Here is a 27,319-nt window from a genome sequence, read left to right as displayed (position 1 = left end):
GGGAAATATGGGCACTGGACTGGAAACTTCAGCTAAACAACTGCAGACTCCTGTGTGTAACCAATACACGTTTGACCTAGACTGACCTGACTGATTGGCGGACTGACTGCTGAACAAGCGGCGAGCCATGTTGCCATGTTGTAATGCCTTCATGACAAGAAATACAAGTAAAATAATCATGTATGTAAGAGAGACTATAGTGAACCTGGTTTCAGATGTTACAGATGTTACAGTGAACGGTAAAACGTGAAGCAAAGCTGGAGACACAGAGACACACACCAACAGAAAGAACCAAGAAAACTGACACTTTGTTCACACTGCAGGCAATTACCATTTGATTCCCAAATCTGATCTTCAGACTGACTGTCCACACTGTTATTAAATCTGATCTTTAGGACCTACTGTCCACACTGTTATTAAATCTGATCTTTAGGACCTACTGTCCACGCTGTTATCAAATCTGATCTTTATACTGACTGTCCACACTGTTATTAAATCTGATCTTTAGACGACGCAGGTATATCAATCACTCTCATCACTCAGGGTTCCCAAACTTTTCAGGCTGCGACCCCCACCCATCATATTTGAACTGGGGACCCCCCACCCTGACAAGCACTTGGAATTGCAGGCATTACAGTGTTTGACTCGGTTCCACAGATAAATCAAAATATTGTGTTCCAGGGACCCCTCAGAAGTAAAGATTGGACTTAAAAATGTTCACTTTAAAAATATATGTATATTCAAATTTTCACGGTTTGTTTTAGCTTGTATATATGCTATTTTTGAATAGCCAAAGAAATCTGAAATGATAGATTTCCGGATTTAATGGGTTAAGATGCAGCGGTGCATATGTTTTCCACCTGCACAAGAAGCGCTTCTGCTTTCCATAATGCCATCTGTCCATTGCGATTTATAAATCATCTCATGTATTTGTTTTGACCGCACCTTCCCGTTACTTGACGTTTGTTCTGTGTTCCTGTCTTCTCTATTCTCTCTTCCTTATTCTAACTCTGCCTGCACTGTAACTGCAATGTCGGGAGCACAAAAATAACAATTCCAGACACTCTGCAATCGAGCGTTTGTGACAATAAAGTCGATTCCGACCGGAAAGTAATGGCAGACATACCGTCACGAGGGTGTAATGATTAGGGAAGGTCTTGGTGGGGTAAGCGGGCCTCATGTGAGGGGTTGATGTACCACAGTTGCCTGAAATACAGACACATAAATGCACAATCCATTGGACAATTAGGATGAGGCCTACATTAGGATGTCATCATGGACATGGTGCGAGTTCAACAAAAGGGCATTCCTCTCTCTGACACTTACGTAGCTTGCTGATGACTGGAAGAAGGGAGCCGTAGGCTTTCAGATATCCTGCCCTGAACCCGTCCATGGAAACCAGGATCAGAGGAGGCTTGGAAAACCTTGGGGGGTGAAAAGAAAAAGAAGAATATGAGACTTATAACCACATGAACCGTAAGCATCACGATTCTGGGCTGGATGTCATAAAAGACAAAACATTTGGCAAAAATAGGCGAACATTCAACGAAAATAGCTGATCTACAAGCTTGTAGATTGTCTATCGCAGGGGTCTTCAACTTTTTCAGGCCAAGGACCCCCTAGCTGAGAGAGAGATAAAGCAGGGACCCCCTACTCTATATTGTATAAAATTGTGTTTCAGATTTTTTTTACTTAGTCTGCTCTTTTTTCCCTCTACACCTAAAGCCTCTTTGCCAAAAATAGCCGATCTACAAGCTCTCAACGCCTCGCAGCGTGAGGCGTTGAGAGCTTGTAGATCTGCTATTTTTGGCTAAAGTTCTCCTCAGAAAAAGAGGATGCTAGGGTTCAAGTGGTTACGGTAAAAGAAAGAAATGTCGCACATTTGGCGGACCCCCTGTAGTTGCTCTGAGGACCCCCTAGGGGTCCCGGACCCCCTGTTCAAGACCCCTGTTCTATCGTCAAAGTCCCGGAGGACGCCGGTCAACTAAGGACATATAGAGGGGCTGAAGTGGTTAACTGTGCACAGACTGGGGGTAATGGTATGCATGAAGAGAAATCAAATAGCTCATCTCTAGACACTACACGAGTCTATGAGTCTATCTTTGGCTGCAGTTCAGAGGTAACGTGACAGCGTGCTACAGTAGTTGGTGTTGTGTCGGGGACACAAAGCGTCTCTTTGACCGGAGGAAAGCCAAGACGCTGCCCCCACACAGACCACATGGACCCGGAGAGGAAGGGAACCACCACGGCTCGGATGAATCAAAGGCCGATCTCGTGGTTCAAACAGATCTCTCCGTTCCGCCCGAATAGAGGCATTTTCCCTTCCCTTTTCGTGGCCAAAATGTATCGAAAAACGCTTTGCGCACACGTCACCGCCCACTCGCCACAGTTAAAAGGTCGCGCATGCAGCTATTCCTGCTGTATCTGTGGTTTTAGTCATAAGGTTATCAAAATGCCGCGGTCGCATTTCATGTGTTTTTTACGGACATTGGATACATTTTGGTATGGTTATGTTTTTACGAAGCTCTCATAACGTCACATTAAGTTGTAATTACTGCTCGACTTGTAAGGTGCAATAAATTGTCAAAAAAAAACATTAAATGCGGAAAAAATGTTTGAAAACCAAGTGTTGTGGGAGAGTCTCATATTAGCCTGTGAAGGCGAGCCGCGCATAAAAAGAAATAGGAAGATTTGACTGAAGTTACTGCCAATGAAGTCCCATAAAACACACACACATACACACACACACACAGACACACACACACACACACAGAATAAGTGACGTCAGTCATTAACATAATACGGTGAAATTACACAAAGCACAGACAACATTCATTAGTTCAAAGATGTGTGAAGAGTGAAGAGCTAGGGCCCAAAATAGCTTAAAGAGAAACCATACATTTTGCTTTTCCAGACTGAGTCTGGGGATACACCCTTCCCCTTAAAGGAGGAACACGCACGCAAGCGCACGCACACACTCACTCTCACACACACAGACAGAAGTATTTACTATACTTGTGAGGCAATTTCACACATGCCATTTTGCCATTTGGGCTTTTTCTGCCTTTATTTGATAGAGTACAGTAGACTGACAGGAAATGGGGAGAGAGAGATGGGGAGTGACACGCAACAAAGGTCATCGGGAACGGGGACTCGAACCCGCGACACGGTGCCCGGACCGCTACAGCAGCCGTACGGGCCTCCCCAAATATTTTTTACCATAAAAACTGCGATTTTCTCTTAAAGGACAATTGTCTATTTCTCAAATTCTACTATACTTGTGGGCACCATTTGGCCCTCACAAGTATAGTGAGTCAAGTACCCACACGCACGCACGCACACACACCACTCCCCTCACGTGCATTACACTTAACTCAGCACCATTAACTTTGCACGGAGACGGTGACTTTCAGCTAAGCTAAACACAATGATGAAAACACCAGACTAATGCATGTGGGCTGTTTCTGTTTTTCTTTAACATTTTAAAGGGCTAACGTGACACAAATACAGCCAAGGCCATCAGGCTGAAGACACAATATACCACTCTGTTTTTCTCCTCAAGTTACAGCAGGGGTATAGGCAACCGTTTCAGCCAAGAGATCTACAGTATACAGTATGGCTGGTTTCCAAGGCTGGTGAGATACAATTTAGGCCAGGGGTTTTCAATGTTTTTCAGGCCAAGGACCCCCTAGCTGAGAGAGAGATGAAGCAGGGACCCCCACTACATATTGTATTCATGTTAAATGTGTGTTTTCATACATTTAACCACTTAAACCCTCAATACTTTGTAAACTTGACCGTTGGCTCTGTACTTAGTCTGCTCTTTTTTCCCTCTACACCAAACCTCTTTTCCGAAAATCACGTGCTTGTAGATCGGCTATTTTCAGCTAATGTTCCCCTCAGAATAGGGATGCTATTCAAGTGGTTAGTGTACAAAAAAAGGCCCTATCCGCAAATATTTGGTGGCCCCCTGTAGTAACTCTGAGGACCCCCTTGGGGTTCCAAGACCCCCTGTTGAAGACCCCTGATTTAGGCATTTAGCAGATGCTCTTATCCAGATTCCAGAGTGACTTACAAGTACAAGTGTGAGATCGGACTAAGCAGAGTAAGCCTGAACTCAGTCAATATACAACAAGCTAAATACCCACATAAGTGGAGTGCAGATAGAGCAATGTAGTGCCTGAAAGAAAATAGGATACCAGGTAATCTAAATAACATTTGAGACATTAGTGGTGCAGCACAAATCAAAATAACAAAAACATGTGAACAACAAGTAACCAACATAAATCTGCATAGTAAAACGAGATCTACGATCATGGTGTAAACCACCATCGCTTTTACGTCTAATTATAGGCAGCTATTATAAGTCAATGGTTAAGATCGGCAAGATAAATTCTGAGAAACCAGGCAGTGGTGCAATAATACTTTATGGGAGTTTTAATCACTTTGAACCTCTAGTTGCCCTATGTTGGGCATGTCATTACAGACGAAAATTCCAAACAATATAAAATGTAATTAAATTAAAAAGTCAAAATATAGCAGATCTATATTGCATCATGATGCTACACGTTGTGAGCTTGTAGATCAGCTGTTTTCACTATTTGCCGTACAGAAAAGTAGATGGAGCTTAAGTGGTTAAAATACTGATGACAGCTCTTGATCAAGTTTCATATAAATAAATGAACAGATGCTTGAGATTTCAGTTCCTTCTTACTATTTCTCAGCCCACTGTCAGCTGTTAAAGTGTTGTCAAATGATCTGTGGTTTGTCAGGAGGTGTCGCTCTAAGTTCCCTGTATTTGTTTCTTTCCTTCTATTTAAATGTCTCATTTGCAGCTGTTGAGAGGAACATATTTGATTAACATATTTTCCATCTGATGTCGAAAAACATCATTCTCTTTCCATTCTGCGTGGAGATCGCATAATTATGTCTTCTGTCTCGTGGCATCTCTTCCTGAACTCATTCTCAATACCATTGTCTCGTCTCGTTTATGGCTGTCACCTCATAGTCCAATAATCTATTAATCGCTCGGTTTGGTTTATGTCGACCAAGACTTTGTTATTTCATTCGTCATTTTTATGCTTTTTTTCCATGCTGAATTAATCATTTCTTGAAAGACAATGAGCACAACACATCTGTTGTAGCAGATACATCCCTTTCATTCTACCAGTCTATAGCTTTCAATAGCCAGTAGTGTCACTTGGCAATAATAACTGATCTTCAAGCTATCAACGCATCACATTGTGATGAGTTGATGATAATAATAATACACTTTATTTATATAGCATGACATAAATGCAGCTCAAAGTGCTTTACAGAGAAAAAAATACAAAATAAAATAAAGCAGAAGTGCTTTACAGAAAAAGCAACAACAATTCAACAACAAAGCAGAAAGAATTGGAGATAGTTGATAGCTTGCTTTCTGCCACGTGACACATCATACAAATTAAGCGTTATAGAGCATTGGTTCTCAAAGTGGGGTCCGGGAACCCCCAGGGGTCCTTGAGGGAGTTCCAGGGGGTCCGCGGGCTAATAAGTGTCAATTTGGGGGTCCTTGACATGAAAAAGTTTGAGAACCACTGTTATAGAGCAAACTCAGCAGTGGTAGTGTCACGCTGAATTGTACCGTCATGAAAAGTACATGAGGTGTTTATGCTGTTTTAATCTCTACACATTTCTCCAGTGATATAAATAAAACATAACATTACCCAGGTGGACATTGTGGCTGTTCAATGTCTTCACAGTCCTCCTCCAGCCAGGATTTCCCGCCAACTGAAAGAGAAAATTTGAATGAGGGCAGGAGTACAGTAAAATATATCATCTCTGTCGGCCGACAGCAACGATGTGCAAGTTTATCATTTTCCTAATAAATTATGTTTCTCAAAATGTGCTGTATTATGTTTCTCATTGATAAAAGTGTCAGGGTTAAGTGTTGTACGAGGACCCTTAATGCAGACACTGAAGGCAGGCAGGTGAAGTCCAGCAAATTATTAACAAACTCACAAACGAGGCAGGCAAATACCATCAAAAACTGAACACAAATGAAAGACATCATTCAATAACAATGAACTCACTCAAAAACACAGGGTTTAAATAGACACAGGGACGAGTCACACGATTGGCTAAGAGGACTAACAGGACACAAGTGGAGGACTAAACTAATCACAAGGTAACAAGATAAGATAGGTAACAGTAACTAGGGCAGACAGTAAACACTAGGAACATACTTCAAAATAAAAGGAACTCAACAGGAATGTAAAACCTAAAAACACCACAGAACAGGAAGCCATGTCACTGCAAATTGAAACACAGACAGATCCTGACAAAAAGGCTATACACATAATACCAGTTATAGTTACCGGCTATACACAATATTAATAATCTTAATCTTCACTTGTTTCTAGGACTGTCAGTAAACCCGCAATCTTGAAAAAGTCGACCATCTGACATGTTGCATCACAAAGGTCATCGTACAGGATTTAGGAAGCGTTCTTTTCCAGGAAGCAGACCAGACAGACATTTTACATCGTCGACATCCAGGGTTGCCAGATCTGGTTAATATAATTTCCCTGCAATATTGTATTTTAAAATAGCCAATCTGTAAGCTCACAACACGTCGCAGCGCGACGCGTTGTGAGCTTGAAGATCTGCTATTTTCAAATAGCTGATGTATATGTTAAAGTGCTCGTGTGGCCCATAGTCGCTTATTTTGGGCTGGTTTTCCTAGACCTGGTTGCTTGTTTCTCTCACAGAATCTGGCAACACTGTCGACATCCTCTCTGCATTGTTGCTGTGGTAACAACATAAAAACATAGGCGTGTGAGTAAATGCTGAAGCTCACAACCTCGTCGCATTGCGACCCGTTGTGAGCTCGTAGATCAGCAATGTTCGGTGAGCAACACCAGCGTAGGATGCGTGTCCAGACGGAGACACGTCTTTAGAGATCTGGTTTTGAATTTCAAACCACATGGAAATGACGTTAACATCTGATTCACCAAAAATATGTTTCCATGTGTTTTCTATTGCTGTTCAGACTTGATCAAAACCAAAAATCTGATTCCAATCTGGAGGATAGGTCAAACATTGGAGTTGGGCTGTCAGTCTGAACATACAGTAGCCTTAACCCATTAACTGCCAGAGGTATTTCTGAATATTTCTAGCCAGTGCCAAAGAGTTTTCATTGAAAAAAAAAAGAACTCAGGAGCCGAGATCAATATTTTTTAAGTTTTAAGTTAACAAGGAAATAGATAGGAGTCTATATCTTCGATAAATCATATCTCCTTGGTCTTTGGGTCAAATTGAAAAAAATAAATAAATAAAAATAAAACTTTTTTTTTTTTAGTTCACGTAGATCTACGCGATTGGCACGTGGCGGCTATAAATAGGTTCGCGTAGATCTACGTGATTGGCAGTGAAATGGTTAAGAGCAGTGGTTCTCAAGTCAAGGACCCCCAAATTGATAAGTATTTGGCCGAGGACCCCCCATCTGAAAAGGTTTTGTGCCAGGCACCCCCATAAGAGAAGATTTATGTAAAAATAAAAAAAATAAAAAGATTTGTCAAAGTTAAAAAATTGCCACGGCAACACATTTTGCTGGATGGGACCCCCTGGAACCCCTCCAAGGTGCCCTGGGGGTCTCCGGACCCCACTTTGAGAAGGACTGCCTTAGAGGTTAACTGGGGACGTGGTTGAACCCGGGGGCCGGTGAGTGTGTGTGTGTGTGTGTGTGTGTGTGTGTGTGTGTGTGTGTGTGTGTGTGTGTGTGTGTGTGTGACACAGCTTGCTTACCTTTGCACACACTGTTGTAGTTAACGCAGCAGTCCCCTGTTTTCACACAGTCATCAGAACAGGAGCAGAGGCTACTGGACAACCTCTCCTCTCCACAGCGGAATTTGGAACAGCTCCAGCGCTGACCTGGAAGACGGAGGAGACACAACAAACTGGAGTTTATGGAGTGGAACAGAAGAGAGGGACGGAGGGATACATAATGAGCACTTAAAGCCTGATTTATACTTAGTTGGTATACGCTGGTGTTGCATGCTGTAAATGGCAGATAGCAAGCTCACAACGCATCACATTCGTGACTTTTGGTCTTTTGGTGGGCTTACAGATCTGCTGTTTACTGAGCATGACACCGGCACGCAACGCAGTATATCTGAGGCTTAATTAAAGCTGGGTTATAGTCCTTATTAGAATGACGGTGTCGCTTGCCTAAAATAACTGATCTTCAAGATGTTAGCATTAACCGCTTAAAGCTATACACTTTGTTGAACTGGGGGTCAACGCTAGGGCCCCTCCTTTTTCCCTCTACACCAAATATCCTCGGCTAAAATAGACGAATAGTCCAGCCCAGAATAGAGACGCTATAGGGTTCATAGGGTTCAGTTCGCAATTGTGACACACTGTGAGCTTGTAGATCTGCTTTGCTTGAAAATAGGATTTTTTTGCCAAATCTTTGCCCCAGAATAGGGTTCATGTGTTTTAAATGGATATTGCAGTGGGAAGGAAAGGAGTTTTTTGTGAGTTTACTTTTTGTCCAATTAAAGTCTAACGTATGAATTATTCTTGAGAAAAACAGGTAAGCCAGCGCAGTGTGGAAACAGGCAGTGAGTCATGCAGTACTGTACAGTACTGTACAGTACATTCCACTGTGGAATTACTCTTGGCAGAGAGAGCGCTGCATAAACAGTTATCTTTACTTCATTGTTCATCTTTCCTTTCCTTAGAACGGTACGTGGTTCTCAAAGTGGGGTGCGGGGACCCCCAAGGGTCCATGGGTGGGGTTCCAGGGGGTCCCCCCCTAAATTATTGATAGTTAAGAACCGAATGGACCCTTACAGGTGGTTTGCAACTCTGAGAGTGTGCAAATGGAACCAAATAGACCCTTACAGGTCTGTAACTCTGAGAGTGTACAAATGGAACCAAATGGACCCTTATGGGTCTGTAACTCAGAGAGTGTACAAATGGAACCAAATGGACCCTTACGGGTCTGTAACTCTGAGAGTGTACAAATGGAACCAAACGTGATTAGGAAAGCGGTGTGAAAGTCGAGGACGAGGGCGTCATCCTGTCCTGTAACGTGTGCCAAGCTAAATAGTCACACCAGGACATTCATAAGCACCGATTCCTCTTTTTTTTTTTCTCCCACAGTATTGGGTAACATGACAGCAGTTAAATAAGTGATGAAACTACTTCCTTCTGGGGTGACTTTTATTGAGGACATGAAAGTGTCTCTTTGTGTTGTCCTTCAAATGTCAACGCAGCACAAATGGAAATTGATTACCGCCCTTGACACCCTGGGAAATAACAATGCTGTTTGTGCTCAATATAGCCTCTGTTGGCCGAGCCAACTTGGCTCACACGATATTCAAATGCTTACACCTAAGTACATTCTGTACATCGAAAGCACGGAAAATCTATAGAAAATAGAGCGCATGTCCGACCTCGCCTCACCCCCCCCCACTTCGTTTCATCTTTACAGTCACGATAATGAGTCCTACTGGATGCTAAATTAGTCGAAGCCTAGGTAGCTTGCTGCTTAGCAGAAATGGAAATTCAAAAAATAAATGTTAAGGATATTTTAATACACCGTTTCTCATCGTTGGGTCCGTTGAGAAATGGAACATCATGGTCTCAGAGTTAAATAAGCACTGATGATTTTACAGTGTAGACTGGGATTCCAGTAGGGTATTTAAGTGATTCTTAATTTCAATAACCCTCCATGTTGATAAGGCATTAGAGCACAGACCCTCATTCGACACTGAGTGCCACGCTACGAGCTTTTAGATCTAAAATGTTGTTTTAAATCGAGGAAAATGTGTGGAAATCTTTGAATATATATTTTTCAAAACAAACATTTTAACTCAAATCTTTGCTTCTGCTCATAGCTCATAGGCTATGAGCTTGTAGATCTGCTATTTTTGAATAGCAAAAGAAATCTAAACCTAATGGATTAATCAGGTACAGTAACACACAGTCACACCTGGGGATTGAAATCCTGTACTTGTTGCAGCTCAGCTGGAATAATTGGGGATGACATTTCCTTGATCAAGGGCATTTCCATGGTAACCAGTGTGTGTGTGTGTGTGTGTGTGTGTGGGGGGGGCACAAGTCTTATCCACCTCCCCCTCTTAGCTTTGTTAACCTCAGCCATGACTCATGACCCATTCCAGTCACAAGACAGCTTCACTAACCTTTAACCACTTTAATCACCTTTAAGCCCCTATTTTACACGTCGTTGATGGTGTCGCGCAGCGACGATAACAGATCCACAAGCTCACAACATTGCGATGCGTTGTGAGCTTGTAGATCGGCTATTCTCAATTTGTTTCGACAACGTTCACATGAATGACATACGGTAACCACAATAGGGACGCCAGGTTGAAAAGTGTTTAATTTATAGCAGTTTAGTCGTCCTCGCTGTCGGGTGGAAACCTCATATGTCCAAAAACTGTCACTTTTCAGGATTCAAATTCAAACGTAGCAAAGGTAGCAGATCTACAAGCGTTTCGAGCTTGGAGATCTGCTGCTTTTGACGCTTCTGTGTGACGCTGTAGTATGAGATTAAGTAGGACGTTAATTTACAAAAAAAAACACAAAAAGTTAGAATATGGAGATAGGAGGTTTCTGCACGACAGAGACGATATACAAAGTATAGTACTCGTACCACCGCTGCTGAGGTTGACACTTAAGAAAGCACCTTATATTGTATGATGATGCACTCTTTTCTGGGCAGTCTGCCACACTGCCCAGAAAGTAGTGCATTCCAGCATCCACAGTTGCACTTGTGACCGTTTTTTCCCGGCAACAAAGGATCTTCCTGTGTAATTAAAACAATCAGGAGAGGAAGTGTTTCGGGGCACTGTTGACAGTAACAACCCGTTCCTGTGTATCATCACTCACACTGCCCCCTGAGCGCTGACGCAGCACTGATGACCAGAGCGATTCTTTAGCACATCAGGGACGGACATCGCCCCAGCCACGCCCTGTTCAAACCACTGCTGCGTCGACCCTCGACCTGGCAAGCGATACCGGAGTATCATTCATGAGCCTTAACAAGAGAGTACTGTGGCAGTGTTTTTATCTAGCAGCTGTCAGGCGGCTGAACAAAACCTAAGACTGTCGCCTGTGCTTAACTGCTTTGCACTATACTGATGCACATTTAATGTGTTTAGGACTTCTGTAGTGGCGAAATTCTATGTAGAAGACATGGGGTTAGAAGGCCTCTAGACAGCAGAATATTGAGTTAAGTGTTTGCGCAAAGAGTAGATGGTGAAACATCCATTCTGAGTTCAGCCGATATTTCAGCCCCGATATCCAAGTCCATGGAGTCCATTTCTGGGAAAGACCGGGAAGCCGGGAAGAGAGCCATATAGAGCGTTCCCATAAGAGTGTGATAGCAGCAAGTACACAAATCAAATGTTTTCTTGATCAAATGTTGTCATACCAGTGAACTCGGAATTATTTCTCGGAATCAAGGGTATAGTTTCTCCGAATTAACATCATGTCAAAGTGAACTCTTAATTCTCGGAAAATAGGTGATTTACATGGAAGATTTTGTTATGTGCCTAATAGATTGAGAAACATTTTTAAAAGTTAATTTTGGGTCTCCAGCTTGAAAAGGTTGGGGAAGCCCTGCTTTATAGCATTTCAGTGTTAGTTACAGTATACGGGTAACAAGCTCTCTGTGGATCACTCACTGCCTCAGCACAGCAGATGGGAGCGCTGACACAGCACACTGACAGAAGGGGATTCTTTAACATGTTAGTGAGAGATACCCCCCCCCCCTGTCTCTGACCTCAGGCCAGTCAGTCAGTCAGTCAGTCAGTAGTGTGGTTTGGACCCGGGTCAAGTGAACAGTCTGTCAGACAGGGGGGTGGGGGGTGTGCTGTCTCAGGAGACAAGTTGCTGTGGTCAGTAATCCAACGGGTAAACAAGCTCTGTCATCAGCCTTCTACGACACCAGTGGTTCTCAAAGTTAGACCTCCCAGGGGTTGTTGAGGGGTTTCCAGGGGGTTCCCAGCTAAATGAGTTAGTATAGCACCAAAATCTGTTTCGCCTCTATAGCCCCTACATCCACAAGCTCAGAAGAATACTGAATAATTTGGAAACACAAATCTTGCATAAATATTTTCAGATCTTAATCTCTGCGACATGAAAAGGTTTGAGAACCACTGCAGTACTTACTAGACCTCTGTGGGCAAAGTACAAACCCTCTCTACTTTATCATACAAATTTCAGCTTAAACACGAGTTTCCTGGATTTCGAACATGTCTCCTGACAATCTCCTGGATTTCTCCTGGAGTTGGTCTCAAAGTCCAACATTTCGTCCGAACACAAGATAATGCATCGACTATGTTAAAAAGGTTATGTGGGAGGACCCCCAGACCCCCGCTTGGGGGTTGTGGTCAGTGCATGCAATCACACAGAGATATTCACTTTTAAGTAATGAATGGTTATTATTAAAGATGGGTCTTACATTCAGTCATCAATTTATCTAGGCCTACTTTTAGCAGTTTAATGGGTGAAATTGTACCCATCATTTTCCAATGCTAGTACAGCAAGCCTGATAAAAGTATCAAACCAGTGAAAGTGTATAATGTTTATTTTGCAATGTTGACATTGACATATGACTGCCTGCCTAGATATGTTCCAAACCGCCCCCTCAGGCCTTCAAGTGCTGACCTGCTCGAAGTGCCTACAATGGCATATAAAAACAGGGTGAAGCAGCATTCTGCTTCTATGGGCCGATGGCTTGGAATAAACTCCCAATACACCTAAGACAGGCAGCCTCTGTGGATAGCTTTAAAGCACAGCTCAAGACCTATTTCTTCACTCTTGCTCTTAGTTGATTTTTAAATCACTATTTTGTTATTCCTGTCTTCACAGTTTTGCCTGATTCAATGCCTTTTTTGCTATTATTTTAATGTTGTTTTATGCGTTTTATTTTCTTTTTTTGCTTTATTGTTACATTATTTTACTTTTTCTGTAAAGCACTTGTGCTTTATTCTTGCTCTGTAAAGCACTTTGAGCTGCATTTCATGTCATGAAAGGTGCTATACAAATAAAGTGTATAATTATTATTACTGGACCATAGCTATGGGATGATAACCGTGATAACAGACTCATTCAATGGGATGAGATACGTGCGTATCGGCTGAAAAAACTAGAATGCCTGGTGAGCCATAGCTCTGAGGATTGACTATTCAGGTGAGGAATCAAGTTGCCTGCAATACTCTGACACAAGTTTTTTTTTTGTGTGTGCACACTGGCCCAATTCCAATGTCCTCCCTAAAGGCTTAAGCCCTGAACCCTCACAGCCTTAACTGACATCACCTGATGAGTGCTTGAGTTTGAGAGGCTGCAAGGGCTCCAAATGAAAAGGAAAAGGAATGGCACAGCACTTTGACGATGAGTCCTTCATTCACGACACTTTACATCACTTGTAAAACTCTTACTGTCCTAATTTACAGTCAGTGCTTTAAAGTCTGTGAGTGTCTATTATTATTGTTCTATTTAGGTTATTCGGTTTGTGTAATATTCATCTCATGTGCCTACTTTTTACAAAATACATGCTCTCCAATCCGTGTCTCTTTAAGAACGGAGCATGACCAATTTGAATAATTATTGACTTGTTAAAAAATGTTCATAATTATGCATAACACTTGACTGCCATTGACTTCCATATACGTCATTTGGTGTTTTCAGTGATCACGATAGAGGGCACTCTTCCGCAACCTGTGACTGATCCTGTGACTCCCGAAGAAGAACACACCCTGAAATCACATGATCTAAAGAAATTCCAGCCCGTCCGGTCTAACGTTATCAGATTTATAAAAAATACATTTATCTCTGATTTCTTTTCCCAGATTTGGGTTTTTGGTGAAAACAAGTTATATTCAACTTGCCGATAACTAAAGAATGGAAGATCGCGGTTCCAATTTTTCTTTTCCAGATGATAGTAGAGACCCTCGTCCTCCCCACCAGACATCTGTTGTTTAAATCTTCTTTGAAAAATAATTTCTGTGGGTCTCGGAAGAAAAACACTGGCGGTGGCGGATTAATTCATTAATTAATTCCTGGCAGTCAATGTGTTAATATACAGTCTTACCAAACACACTATGCTCATCTGGCGGCCATGTTGACTAGGGTAGTAAACACCAGCTATGGGCAGTGGGTGGGGAGAGGTCCCAGCGTAGAATGCGTGCGTGCCACACCCCACCCCAGCTGCTTGGGGCCAGCTTAGCCCACAGTGACCACCAGCATGTCACCCTGAAATGGAAGAGGGGCGCTTGGGCACGGCGGGGATTGCAACAGCGAGGAACACCGACCGACACCGCATGCCCACGTTCCCACCAGATGGAAACCATAGTCAGCCTCCTCCGGGAGCGCAAACATTCCCCTCCCTCTGGAAAAGCTCTTTAAACAGCGCTACGCGTTTGAATGATGTGTTGTTTTGAGCGGGGAAATACCCACATTAAACCGCCGTGACGGAAACCTATCCTGTAAAGGGAAAAAAATAAAAGCGCCGTACACGTGAGTGATCTAACAAACTCTCTCTCTCTCTCTCTCTGTGTCTCTCTCTCTTCCTCTAGCAACTTTTACACAGTAATGTCCTCCTCAGTGGTCATTTTGCCACTTAACACTGAGTGTGTTCATACAAATGTAATAAGAGTGTTACAATAGTGGCAAAGTGACAAGTCATGTTCAATGGAAGCCGGCGGCATGAAGACACTTGTTATTGCATGACGGGCGTGACTAAAGTTGAGCTGACTTCAACTTTTTTTTGGCACTCCAATGACGCAATGACGTGTCGTCACTCAATCGTCATATGTTTTTTTTTCACCATTTCCACTGCCCTTCTCTCTCCCTACAATTGCTGCTCTGTTCTGTTCCATTTTTGCTGTTAACCACTTCCCTGTGCTATTTAACCCTTTTTATTTACACAGTTTTTTGGCGACTTGACAGCAATGTAGCTGTCCATGCTTGGTGATCTTGTAGCTTTTGGCATTGCTAGTATGACAGCATTGCATTAGAGTTAAAGTAACACCCAAAATTGTACTGTGTAATCTTTACTACAGGACACAAGGTGCATTTAAGGCACTGGTTCTCAACCCCCAGGGGTCCTTGAGGACGTTCCAGGGGGTCCCCAGCTAAATGATTGATGGTTAGGAGAAAAAACATTCGTAACTCTGAGAGTGTACAAATGGAACCAAATGGGTCTTTACTGTACAGGTCTGTAACTCGAAGAGTATACAAGTGGAACCAAATGGACCTTACGTGTCTGTATGTCACAGTCACAGACCTTGCCTGTCTTGTCTAGGTCTTGTATTTCCATGCTATGTTCTTGTTCTAGTTTTCATGGTTCTACGTTCATGTCTTCCGCAGGTGTATCTCATGTGTAATCACTAATCAGCCCTCATGTGTTACTCTTGTTCCCCAGTCAGTCCCTGTCGGGTCATTGTTTGGTGTCACATCATGTTTAGTGTTGTATCTTGTTAGTTTGTGATTGTGACGTTTTCGCTGTTATTTTGTATTAAATCACCCAATGGGTTTTGATTTCCTGCCTGCCTTGCTGTCCTGCATGTGGGTCCTCACCACACCACCAGATCGTGACACTGTAACTCCAAGAGTGTACAAATGGAACCAAATGGACCCGTGGTTCTCTCAGAGTTAAAGTAACACTGAGGATTTGACTGTGTAATGCAGGGCTCTTCAACAGGGGGTCCGGGACCCCTAGGGGGTCCTCAGAGTTACTACAGGGGGTCCGCCAAATCTTTGTGTGATTTTTACATTAACCACTTCAACCAAGCATCCCTATTCTGAGGAGAACTTTAAAAATAGCAGATCTACAAGCACACAACGCCTCGCGCTGCGAGGCGTTGTGCACTTGTAGATCTGCTATTTTTGGCAAAGTGGTTTGGTATAGGATGAAAAAAGAGCAGAATAAGTACAGAGTGAAAGGTCAGGTTTACTAAGTATTGTTTAAGTGCATGGTTAAATGTCTGGAAATACACATCAACATGAATCCAACATGATAGTGCTGTGAAACAAGTCTATGAAGCTGCCTATGAAATATATAAAGGGGTCCTTGGCCTGAAAACGTTGAAGACCCCTGGTGTAATGTGATCCCCCTCCTGGACAGTAAATACAATACCTCCTGGTTTGAAGTGTGTGCAGTTGTGTGACTTACCGGGCTCCACGCAGACCTCTTCATAGTCCAGACAGCAGGTCCCCTCCGCCTCGCACGACGCGTCACACCGGCAGGAAGCGGCCTTGTCCCTGGTCCCCGTTATACACCTGTTCCTACAGCTGGTCACTGTACGGGGACGGACACAGAGGAGACGCACAGTTCAGGAATCAAGGTTAACTAGACCGGCACCGGCCTACTCAGGAACAATGCAAGTGCACTTCCTCGGGTCCTCAGCGACGCGCGTGCCGAGTTTGAAATGGGAGACTGTATATATGTCAAGCGGTTCAATTAATCAGTCATGTTCAAGGTTTTTTGGGCCTTTCCGGCACATCATGTTTTGATTTTGATTTTTTTTTCTTTCCATATAAAAGTATCGTTTGTTTTTGTTCCATTTTTGTTTTTATCATGTCTTTTTAAATGTGCAAATAAACTAAACTAAACTAAGATGGAAGGAAATGAATAACGAATGTCACATTTGCTCCTCACATCTCCCTCAAGGAGTTGCTAACACATGTGTCTACTACCCAGACAATTGCCTAATCCAGTGGTTCTCAACCTGTGGGTCTTGACCCCCAGGGGGGTCCCCACATGTTTTTTAGGGGGTACCCAGATGACAGTGAAGTGACAATTTAAGGACTTTTAAGACCTTTTTAATACCCAAAAAAAAAAAACTTTACTGCATCAAACGTAATCAACAAACTGTAATAAAAACTGGTCAAACATTGGCCAAATTGTCAAATAATATAAGAAAGAGGAAAACATTTTGAGAGAGAGAGACTAAATCAAACTAAATGTAATGCCTCAACTCGTACAATCCCAATCGCTTCTCAGGGTGGGGGGTCCCCAGTTCAAATTATGATTACTTTGGGGGGTCACGGCCTGAAAAAGTTGAGAATAACCGTTCTCGCCCCTTCCGTTTTTTCTGTGAGAATTTCTGGGAACTCCAGATTACCAGCCTAATCAAACAGACTATTTACAGTTATGTGAGAATACATCTGAAACTGACACGCAAGAGCGTGTTATTGTTATTATATGAAAGGCCAACACTGCACAATGTCCCCAGGACATTTTCCAGATTTCATTATGTGAAAGAGACTACTATACTGTACCTTTAACATCACAGCGTTGCTTCATAAAGAACACCACAGCAAGGATGACCGTCAGTAAACACAGCAATAGCACCTACAGATCAGAGAGGAGGGCAAAGGTCAACATTTGTGAAAGGTTGTTTGAGTACATACAGCATGAGTCCATTTATTTTCACTCTCTGGGTTAAACGAAGACTCAGGATTTGACTGTGTATAAACAATGGTTAGCAAGGAACTCGGGCCAAATAAGACAAAGGCCCCCTGTTGAATAATGATAGACAAAGTGCGACTTAAATATAAACCCAGCCGGGAAGGAATTCAAACATTACATCACTGTAGGCAACCTGGTCCTTGTTTACTTCAGTGGTTCCCAAACAATGGGTCGGGACCCCGTTTGGGGTCGTGGACCCCTTTGTGACGCGTCGCATCGCGACGCGTTGTGAGCTTGTAGATCGGCTATTTTCAAATATTTTGTACTTTTACTTTTGGTACTTTAAGTACATTTTGATGCCAATACTTTTGTACTTTTACTCAAGTGAATTTAAAATTCCGGACTTTTACTTGTAACAGAGTACTTCTCCATTGCAGTATTGATACTTTTACAATTTAAAACATTTGAGTACTTTTTCCACCACTGTTTGTGAGTATACTGCAAATTGCTTTTTTCTTTGTTTTTAAAGACAGAAATAACTTCAAACATTTTGACAGTAATTTCAGAATTTTGGGCCTTGAGCTGAAAAAGTTTGGCAACCCCTGGTTTGGTTGTTCTATGATGTACTGTAGGAACATTGATAATGGCCTTGTTCTATTTTTGTCTACAGCCCAGTGTTTTAAAGCACTTGTTTTTTTCTGCTTTTTGGTTGTGGCTGCAAAGGAATTTAATAGCTTTCATATGGGCCCAGTTAAATTGAGTCTGCTAGCTAGACAACGATAGTAAACGGTGCTTTTGAAAGCAGCCCAGTTCATTATACTGATAAAAGGATTTTTGCCACAATATAAATGTTACTTCCATTAAATGTTATCCATTACAGTGCTGTACATTACCTTTGAATTAGCCCTGCCATATCCAAAAACAGCTATGAAGATTTCAATACAATGTTCAATTGCCTTATTTTGTTGTGTACAATGATGTTGCAAAATAAATGTTTGAAAGTTTATCTGACTGCAGAAATAGAAATATTACTAGAATACAACTTCTTAACACACAAAGTAATTTCAAGCAATTCTACCCCAAGTCCCTGCAATGTACTTAAGATGTACATAACATGTTTCTGTGACTTAACAGTGAAACCTTTTGTGATTTGGATGAGCGGTGTACGGCAGAGAATACTCTGATAAACACTAGACTGGACAGGCCAAAGTGTCTAACTGGAAGTACAGGGAGGAGAGGGCCAAACAAGCCAGGTTAAACAAACTCAGCAAGACTGTAACTAGCAGCATAGTGCGGTACGGTACGGTACCGGGTACGGTACGGCAGTAGCCTACAGTACAGTGTACGCAGTGTCATTCAAATCAGTGGTTCTCAAACTTTTTCATTTGAAGGACCCCATATGAGTGTACAAATGAAACCAAATGGACCCTGCGTTTATACACGCAGAACTCTAAAGGTCTATTTGGAACCCCTAAAGGAACAGTGAGGGTCCCTGAACCCCACTTTAAATATGAACTAATTTAGTTATATTCTATCATACCACACATGGGCAACATACGGCCCGGGGGCCGGACCCGGCCCTTTGACCATCTTAATCCGGTCCACCAAGTCCTCACCAAGACCCCCACCAAGAATGTACATTCTAAAAGGCTGCCGTATGTTAATGTTTTTTAGAAAAGAATATTTAACTAGACTCCAATTAATAGTAATTAATATTTACCACTTGAGTACTATAAGCTACCTACCTGCATTTCTCCATCCGTATGTACTCAAATGTTTTATGTTTATAATGTAACAGTCAACCTTGAGTCCATATTTATAACATAATGCAATGTGTTTGATCAGTGACCTATGGAGTGGTGCATATCAGATAAGATGCTGTATAAATTTATAGGCTCATTTAAAAGTTGATACAGCATTGACGTGGATTGTTTTATGCAAGTCATCTTTTTATTGTAAGGCCAGTACACCAGAGTGATACAGTAGGCTATAGCTGTTAAAAAAAAATCAGTTACAACATTTTGTAACTGAAAATGATTGTTGTGAAAGCAAGTACCTTATTGGCATGTCTACCAAATCCATGCAGTTTTAACATAATTCAGCACTATGTGTTTCAAGTTTCAATTCAATTGTACAACGTGTGGCCCCTCACTCACTTTATGGAAGTCAGTATGGCCCCCTGGAAAGAAATCTTGCCCACCCCTGTATTATACTCTACCATACCAGGGCTGGATTAACACCTCACAGTGCCCCTGGGCACCACCAACTGCCAGTGCCCCCCCTCATGCGGCCGCGCGCGAAGCGCGCGCGAACATTTTTTGTGTTTTTTTTAATTTTTCCTCTAATCTAGCTAATTTTACACTGTGTTATTCGTATTAGATAACAACAAAATGGGAAAACATTTCGTGACAAAAAAAAAAAAAAAAAAACGATTTTTTTTTTTTCCAATTTTTTTTTTTTCAACCACCTTGGGGTGCCCCCTGATGCCCAGGGCCCCGGGGCACGTGCCCAAAGTGCCCATATGGTAGATCCGGCCCTGTACCATACAGATGAACTAGTTATATTGTATTAGCCCTCTGGCGCCTGGCATTTTGTTTTAAAATACAAAACCCTTTTCCATCAGGGCTGGCTACAGTTCTGGATTGCTGCTCTTTCAGGGTACTTCAGAGGAGAGTGTTCTATATTTCCTTTCCCCACCCAAATATTTTTTAAACGTTTCAATACAAATTGAAGACTACACCAAGAAGCGTTTTAAATGTCTCTCCACATAGGCTACATGTGGGTCTTGGCTCTCTGTAATTGCAGGGCTGGTACAGTACTGTACAGTACAGTATGTTACAGTACAGTGCTGGCTGGTGGGTTGCTTTCTCTGCCCAGAAAGGGCTGTACTGTACTTGGGGTCCCGGGGGGGTCTTACTCTTTGTAATTAGAGGGGCGGCTCCATGCAAAGCCTTCCAGTTAGACAGGAGATATTCAACAGTTATCATTTCTCAACCAGTTCAGTGGCCTTGCGGTTAGAGAGGGTCCGCCCTGAGATTGGGAGGTCGTCGAGGTTCGATCCCCCGGCCGGGTCATACCAAAGACATGAAGAAAAATGGGACACAGCATCAAGGGTTGGACTGGGGGTTCATAAAGTCCCTGCGACATACTATCGTCGTGTCCAGGGGGTGTACTTGTACATCATGGCTGGGGGATCCCTCACGCTACAGAAACAGGAGATAGGCTCCTGTACTGTCCTAAGGGCCACGTGGCTCGGCTTACTTACAGTAGTTATCATTTCAGCTCATTAGGAAGCCCCCTTCTGCACTGAAATGAACCACACATGCAATTATCCTGGCTGGTTAATTGGCAGTGGAGGTGGCGAGCTGAGGGTTAAACCTTGTATTAAAGTTTGATGCCGCCCCCAGGTTGTGTCTGTGCCCTTCAATCCACTGCTCCTTTAAAGGATGCACAGTGTGTTTATAGCATTACAGTCGGTATATCAGAGTGGGGTGTGTGTGTGTGTGTGTGTGTGTGTGTGTGTGTGTGTGTGTGTGGGGGGGGGGGGTCCAGCAGAAACCAGACGTGATACATCATAAAATCCTCAATGTTAAAGCATCAATCCGTAACAGTTATGTCCTAAATTTCCAAACAAGAGCAGGAAATTCTACTGCTGAGCTGAGACCGAAACCCTGTGATGTTACGTCATGAGCTTCATGCAACACCTCTTGTCCTTGGACTTGTGGTCCTACCCTGACCACGGGATCTAAATGTCTCAATGGAAGAGCTGAGAGACCACCTCCCCTCCACCGAAACCCATCTGAAAATATTTTGTGCCAGTGTAAAACGTTCCAGATTTGAAAAAAAAGAAAAAGAAGAAAAAGCAAATCTAGATCGCATCTCATCGCGACCCGGATTATATGGGATTAATGGTTAAACTGAGGCAAGCCCAAATAAGCAACTACACTTAAGAAACAAGCCCCAAAAAACAGCAACCCACAACTACCAATATTTACAAGCGACATTACAGGAAAAACAAGCCCACAGTCACTTATAATAAGCGGACTTGGCAACACTGCTCAGGATACTCATAGATCTAGCAGTGATCGGTCCAGTGGTTTACGAGGTTAGTTCTGGACAGACACACAGACAGTCATAGACGGTGAGCCTCTTGCAGAGCCACGCACCACACCTACTGTAAGTGAGTGTCTTCAAAGACGCTATAGTTAGGTACCATGTACTGTAGTGGTGTACAGTACTTGGCATATATTACTCATTATTTTTAAAAGCCCACAGGATTGTGCAAAAACAACCACCACCACAGACCCATTTGCAGTGATTCATATACTGTACGCAAGTCAAGACTTTGAATTCCTAGACAGGTATGAAAATATGCAGTCAGTGTGAGTGTGCATGGAGGTGTCTGGGTATGTGCACTTATTTTCTCTCCAACCTCCTCTAACCTTTTGGTGTGTGTGTGTGTGTGTGTGTGTGTGTGTGTGTGTGAGTGAGTTAGAGAGGGGGGAGACAGGGGGAGGGGGCAGACGCAGAGGAAGAGAGGGGGGGGAGAGATAGATAGGGAGAAAGACAGAGACTGACACAGATGGTGGGGCAAGCAAGAGAGGAGGAAGAGACAGGAGAAGAGGAAGACAGAGAGGGGGAGAGAGAGTTAGAGAGTGAGAGAGGGAGACAGAGAGAAAGACAGAGACAGAGTGAGAGACAGAGTGAGAGACAGAGACACAGACAGAGAGAGAATGCGAGGAAGAGAGAGACTAGCAGTCATCCTCCATGGTTGTGGGTTTAAAGAGTAAACAGTGTCTGGTGGAAACCTGCGTCTGGTCTGATGGTGAACACAATATAGCATTACACTCATCAGTGTCTACACGACACACCATTAGTTGTTCTAAAACTTTAGAATTTCAAGGACCTCCATAACTCTGTACAAATGTACAAACTATGTACACTCTCAGTCTCAGAGTTACAAGGGTCCATTTGGAACCCACTCAGGGAACCCAGAAGGTCCCTGGACCATACTTTGAGAACCACTGTATTAAATCATTCAGTCTGGCCAGCAAATGATCATCATCATCATCATCATCATTATCATTATCATAAGATGAAATGCATACACCTCTGTAGTAACTTTGTCAATTCATCATACTGATTATACAATTGAGCACATTAGAGCGATTAAATTACCACAACCGCCTCGTTTTAGATTTCACTAAAACGCTACTTGTGTTATGTTTAATCAGAAGCTGTTGCAATCCGTCTGTTGTAACATGCCAAAGAGGAACCTGAGGAGCCGGGGCAGAAGTACAACCAGATGTTCCTCAAGATATGGGAGGCTGATTCATAAGAACGTTTTTATGCTCCGTCATATGGCGGTGTCGCAATAGCCGATTTGCAAGCTCACAGCGCGTCGCTGAGCTTGTAGATTGGCTATTTTCGGTTGCGCTACACTGTTGTATGACAAAGTATAAATCAGGCTTAAACCCTTTGACCTCACCACATGTATATCGGAACCGGGCCAAATAGACAGCACACACACACACACACACACACACACACACACACACAACCTTACATCACAGGGTTCCCACGCGTTTTATCACTGGTTCCAGTGGTTTTGGCCAGGCTGTGGTAGTAATCAGATAAACAGGTCATAATCCATGGTTTCCTCAGTGGGTTGTAGACTGACAGGTGGGTATACGGTACCGCTGAGGGGGGGGGGGGGGGGGTATGTTGTGGTCCTACAAACCTATTTCAGTGTAAATCAGGGATGATTGGTGTATACAAAGTACAGTAGATGGAAGTGGATAAACTATGTTTATACCAGTTTCTTCCCTCATTCCCTCAACTAAACTACATATCACAGCAGTAAAGAAAAGCTAAATGAACATCATTAGACGGTGTTGTGGGTGGTTTTACGCCTGCGACTTACATCCCAGGGGTGGGAGATGGTGTGGGGGGCTTAGTCAATCATTATAGCCAATGGCAATCTGGTGTAAAATCAGCATTTCGGATCCTGAGTCTATGGGACCCTGGGCCTTAGGAACACTCTGGGCCCCCCTTTCTCCCTCTAAAACAGTGGTTCTCAAACTTTTTTTAATTTCAAGGACCCCCTTAACTCTGATTGAAAGAAATGGACCCTTACGGGTGCATTTGGTTGGTTCAATTTGTACACTCTCAGAGTTGCAGACCTGCACAGGTCCATTTGGGAGGCCTTCAAGAAACCCTGGCGGTCCCTGGACCTCACTTTAAGAACCACAGCTCTAAAACACACAAATACAAGTACATGCTGGGTACACAGCCATAAACTATAGCCTACACATACTTTGAATTACACTCCACACAGCTGCCTGTCTATTTGCATTCATAGGAAACCCAAACCCCATAGTATGCATAATTTATATAATTAATAGTGGTTGAGTAGCTAACACCTCTTACAGAATTGACAAAACACAGATTATTTAGAATCGGAAGAGAGTGGAAATGCGGAAAAGACGCTTCACATTCAATCAAAATCACACGCACTCATTATGCTTGGTGGTTCCGCTCAGTGGTTTGCGATCCATAGCTAACTTTTCTCATTTAGCACAATAATTATGAAGGTCATGGGCGCCCGCTGGCCTAGTGGTCCAGGCGCATACCACATACACTGGTAATCCAGCTTGACAGCGTGTCGTGGGTTCGACTCCCGATCCCATTTCCTGTCAGCCTACTGTCCTATCAATAAAGGCATAAAAATCCCAAATGAATATCTTTAAAAAAAAATATATATATATATGAAGGTCAGTCAGTGTGACCTGTCCGGTCTATGACCCCAGCAATGCATGTCATAATACATTATTAGATGTATATCAATTGTATCAACTTAATTGATATAGGTAATTGTTTCATTTGTATGTGACCGCAGTAAACGCCTATTCTAAAGGTTTTTCATTTGTCAGCAGGTCTGACAAACCAGTTCAGGAATCCAGCTCTGTGCAAAGTGCATGCTTTTCCCCCCTTTTATTCCTCCAAAACATCATGTGTAATGCCCAAACTTTCTTACAGAGAAAAACTAAAATAAACATGCACTCGAGCTCGAGCTCAAAGCTCTTCCTTAAGACAGTGTCTGAGGAAGAGCTTTGAGCTCAAAACGTCACAGCTTTTTTTTGTTTGGTGCAATAAAGCATCTGTCACATTGGAGCCCTAAGTGTGCGAGTGTTTTATTTGTCTTTCTCTGCTTAATGTTTGCCACTCAGCACCAGGGTTGGGGATGTGCATGTCGTTTCCCCCTTTTTTTTTAACTTTCTTACAGAACATGATATTAACCCCCCCCCCCCCCCCCCCCCTAGAGAAAAAATAATTCTAAAGACATCCTTTTCATTAAACATAAGTAGATGCCCCGTGCTTTTGAGGCCCAATAACGTACATAGGTCAGTGGTGGAAAGTACAGTAACTAAGTACATTTACTCAAGTACTGTACTTAAGTACAATTTTTAGGTCTTTTTACTTTACTGGAGTATTTCCAATTTTCAGTACTTTTACTTCTACTCCACTACATCTCAGAGGCAAATATTGTACTTTTACTCCACTACAATTATTTGAAAACTTTAGTTACTAGTTACTTTGCAATTATCAATTATTATATTGTAAAACATGCATTAAACAATTTAGTCCTATATTATACCTTGGCTATTTGAAAATAGCCGGTCTACAAGCTCGCAACGCGTCGCGATGCAACGCGTTGTGAGCTTGTAGATCTGCTATTTTCAAACATTTTAGTACTTTTACTTTTGGTACTTTAAGTACATCTTGATGCCAATACTTTTGTACTTTCACTCAAGTTAATGTTTTATTCTAGACTTTTACTTGTAACAGAGTATTTCTATATTGTAGTATTGGTACTTTTACTTAAGTACTTTTTCCACCACTGTACATAGTTGAATGCCTGTGTCTCCACCTGTCTGGTCCTCTCATCATGCCAGCCATTCATCCTCATCCTAAAGAAGCTCATCATCATCCTCCTCCTCCTCCACACTCATGATGATGTCAGAGAGCCAGGGGACTCCGGGTCCCTATGTGAGCTCCCTGATTGGTTGAATTATTGAGGCAGAAAAGAGGATTGTTGGCGCAACAGGCAGCTGCAAGCATGTTGAATAGTTGTTGCCCTGGATACAATGATAATAACTTTTACTCAGTGGTGGAAAGTAACTATTTACATTTACTCAAGTGCTGTACTTCAGTACAATTCGCAGCGCGAGGCGTTGTGAGCTTGTAGATCTGCTATTTTTGGCTAAAGTTCTCCTCAGGAAAGGGATGCTAGGGTTCAAGTTAATGTGAAGAAAAAAAATCATATCACACAAAGATTTGGTGGACCCCCTGTAGTAACTCTGAGGACCCCCTAGGGGTCCCGGACCCCCCGTTGAAGACCCCTGTTATAAATAATGTCTCAACTAAGCTGAGTGACAGGCTGTCTGCTCTCTACTGCGTGTTGACAGACAGCCGTGGTTTTATCATACGGTTTGTAAATACTAGGGTAAAACGGGCTCATGGTTTGAGTGGGAAGTGAAAGATTGCATGGAAATGCCAAGCTTGGCTGCAGTGTGGAATGCCACTGACGTGTGCCAAGCGTAAACTGTGCGCTGTAGCGGGGCATCTGCGGTCCAAATGCGTAATTTTTTCACCTTAAAGAAGTAGTTCACCCCAAAAAAATCACTTACTTTTGTTTTGTTTTTGTAGCATTCCTGAGACAATAATGTGTTGACCGGTGGAGACTCAAAGAGTCTGCTAATGGGTCTCCTGTACTGACCGATGATGATCCAGTCATCAAATTATCAAATTATTGTCTCAGGAATGCGACAAAAACATAAAAATATCCATGAATTCAAGGCTGCATGAGGTGTGTATAATTGATAGAAAATAAGTCATTTGTTTGAGTGAACTACTCATTTAAAGCCGCGGAGGCAATTGCGCCAGTAGGGCTGAAATATCATGTCAAGTGTGATGTTAACGCAAATAAACTATACTCGTAATTAAAAATAAAGTAAGTTCCAAAGACAGAATTCCCGCCTCATGCTGCAGTGGTAAGGCGATGTATGCACTGTCTGACTCTGGGACTAAAATTGTTTAGTGCGAGTTGACCAACTTATTACCAGGAGTGCATAAGCAGGTCGGATAGTGATGGTATAGGTAGACATAATATAGCCTATAACTTACCCCAATGATGATTTTACAGTAGTTGGAGCTCCTCTTTCTGTCCTGCTCACTGTGTGTCAGCTGGTGATCCAGCCTGGAGGAGCCGAACAGCGCGGCTGCGTGTTCAGCAGAACGCTCGTCTCCTTTGGAGATCTCCATTCTGTCTCATGCGTCCTTCCTGATCAGACAGACTGTTATGTACGGCTGCAGGTTGGTTTGTTTGGAAACACAGCTCCTTATTGCACTGCAGTCAACTCTCTGCTGTGTGTGTGTATGTATAGCCCACTGGCATGACCTTCTCTGCCTCCGTTTTAGGACCGCCTTGCTCTTGACGTCTCAGTTAGTAAAGCCAAGTTCATAGTAGTAGTGGTCGTCTGGTCTGGTCTGCTCTCTGACAGCACACGTGTGCCATTGATTAAAACAGTCTGCGAGAGAGTTAGCCATGGAAACACGACGTCTGTCACGACCGTGATGGATTAACTTCAACCTGGTGTTTGCACTTTCTCCGTTTAGATTTCAAATATAAAGTGCTTTACCCCATGGCCACGGATGTTACTATTCTGGACGGGCCCTCAGAAGTACCCGTATCTTCCGTATTGTTCAATACAGCGCATTTTAATCCGATCGGTGGGCTGGAAAATGGCCACCAATCGGATTAGAATGCTTTTTTATTGAACAACACGGAAGATACGGGTACTTCTGAGGACCCGTACAGAATTGTAA

The 27,319-nt window shown here is 42.8% G+C and overlaps 1 protein-coding gene across 2 annotated transcripts in view; it reads right to left on the bottom strand.

Annotated features, from left to right (window-relative positions):
- enpp1 (ectonucleotide pyrophosphatase/phosphodiesterase 1) overlaps window positions 1–26,889 on the bottom strand; it is a 73,827-nt gene extending 46,938 nt beyond the window's left edge. For both annotated transcript variants that reach the window (XM_084081691.1, XM_084081692.1), the window contains exons 1-7: window positions 26,618–26,889; window positions 17,302–17,374; window positions 16,193–16,318; window positions 7,789–7,914; window positions 5,709–5,772; window positions 1,327–1,424; window positions 1,127–1,206 (exon numbers count right to left, since the gene is read on the bottom strand). In XM_084081691.1, coding sequence (XP_083937817.1) covers window positions 1,127–1,206; window positions 1,327–1,424; window positions 5,709–5,772; window positions 7,789–7,914; window positions 16,193–16,318; window positions 17,302–17,374; window positions 26,618–26,755 — 705 coding nt within the window. In that variant the 5' untranslated portion in view covers window positions 26,756–26,889. The remainder of the gene's footprint in view (window positions 1–1,126; window positions 1,207–1,326; window positions 1,425–5,708; window positions 5,773–7,788; window positions 7,915–16,192; window positions 16,319–17,301; window positions 17,375–26,617) is intronic.
- Between the last annotated feature and the right edge of the window lie 430 nt (window positions 26,890–27,319).

The sequence above is a fragment of the Gymnoscopelus microlampas genome, assembly GCF_963454915.1.
Source record: "Gymnoscopelus microlampas genome assembly, chromosome: 16".
Lineage (NCBI taxonomy): Eukaryota > Metazoa > Chordata > Actinopteri > Myctophiformes > Myctophidae > Gymnoscopelus > Gymnoscopelus microlampas.
Note: the sequence above shows the minus strand (reverse complement) of the source record. Positions and strands in the feature narration are given on the sequence as shown.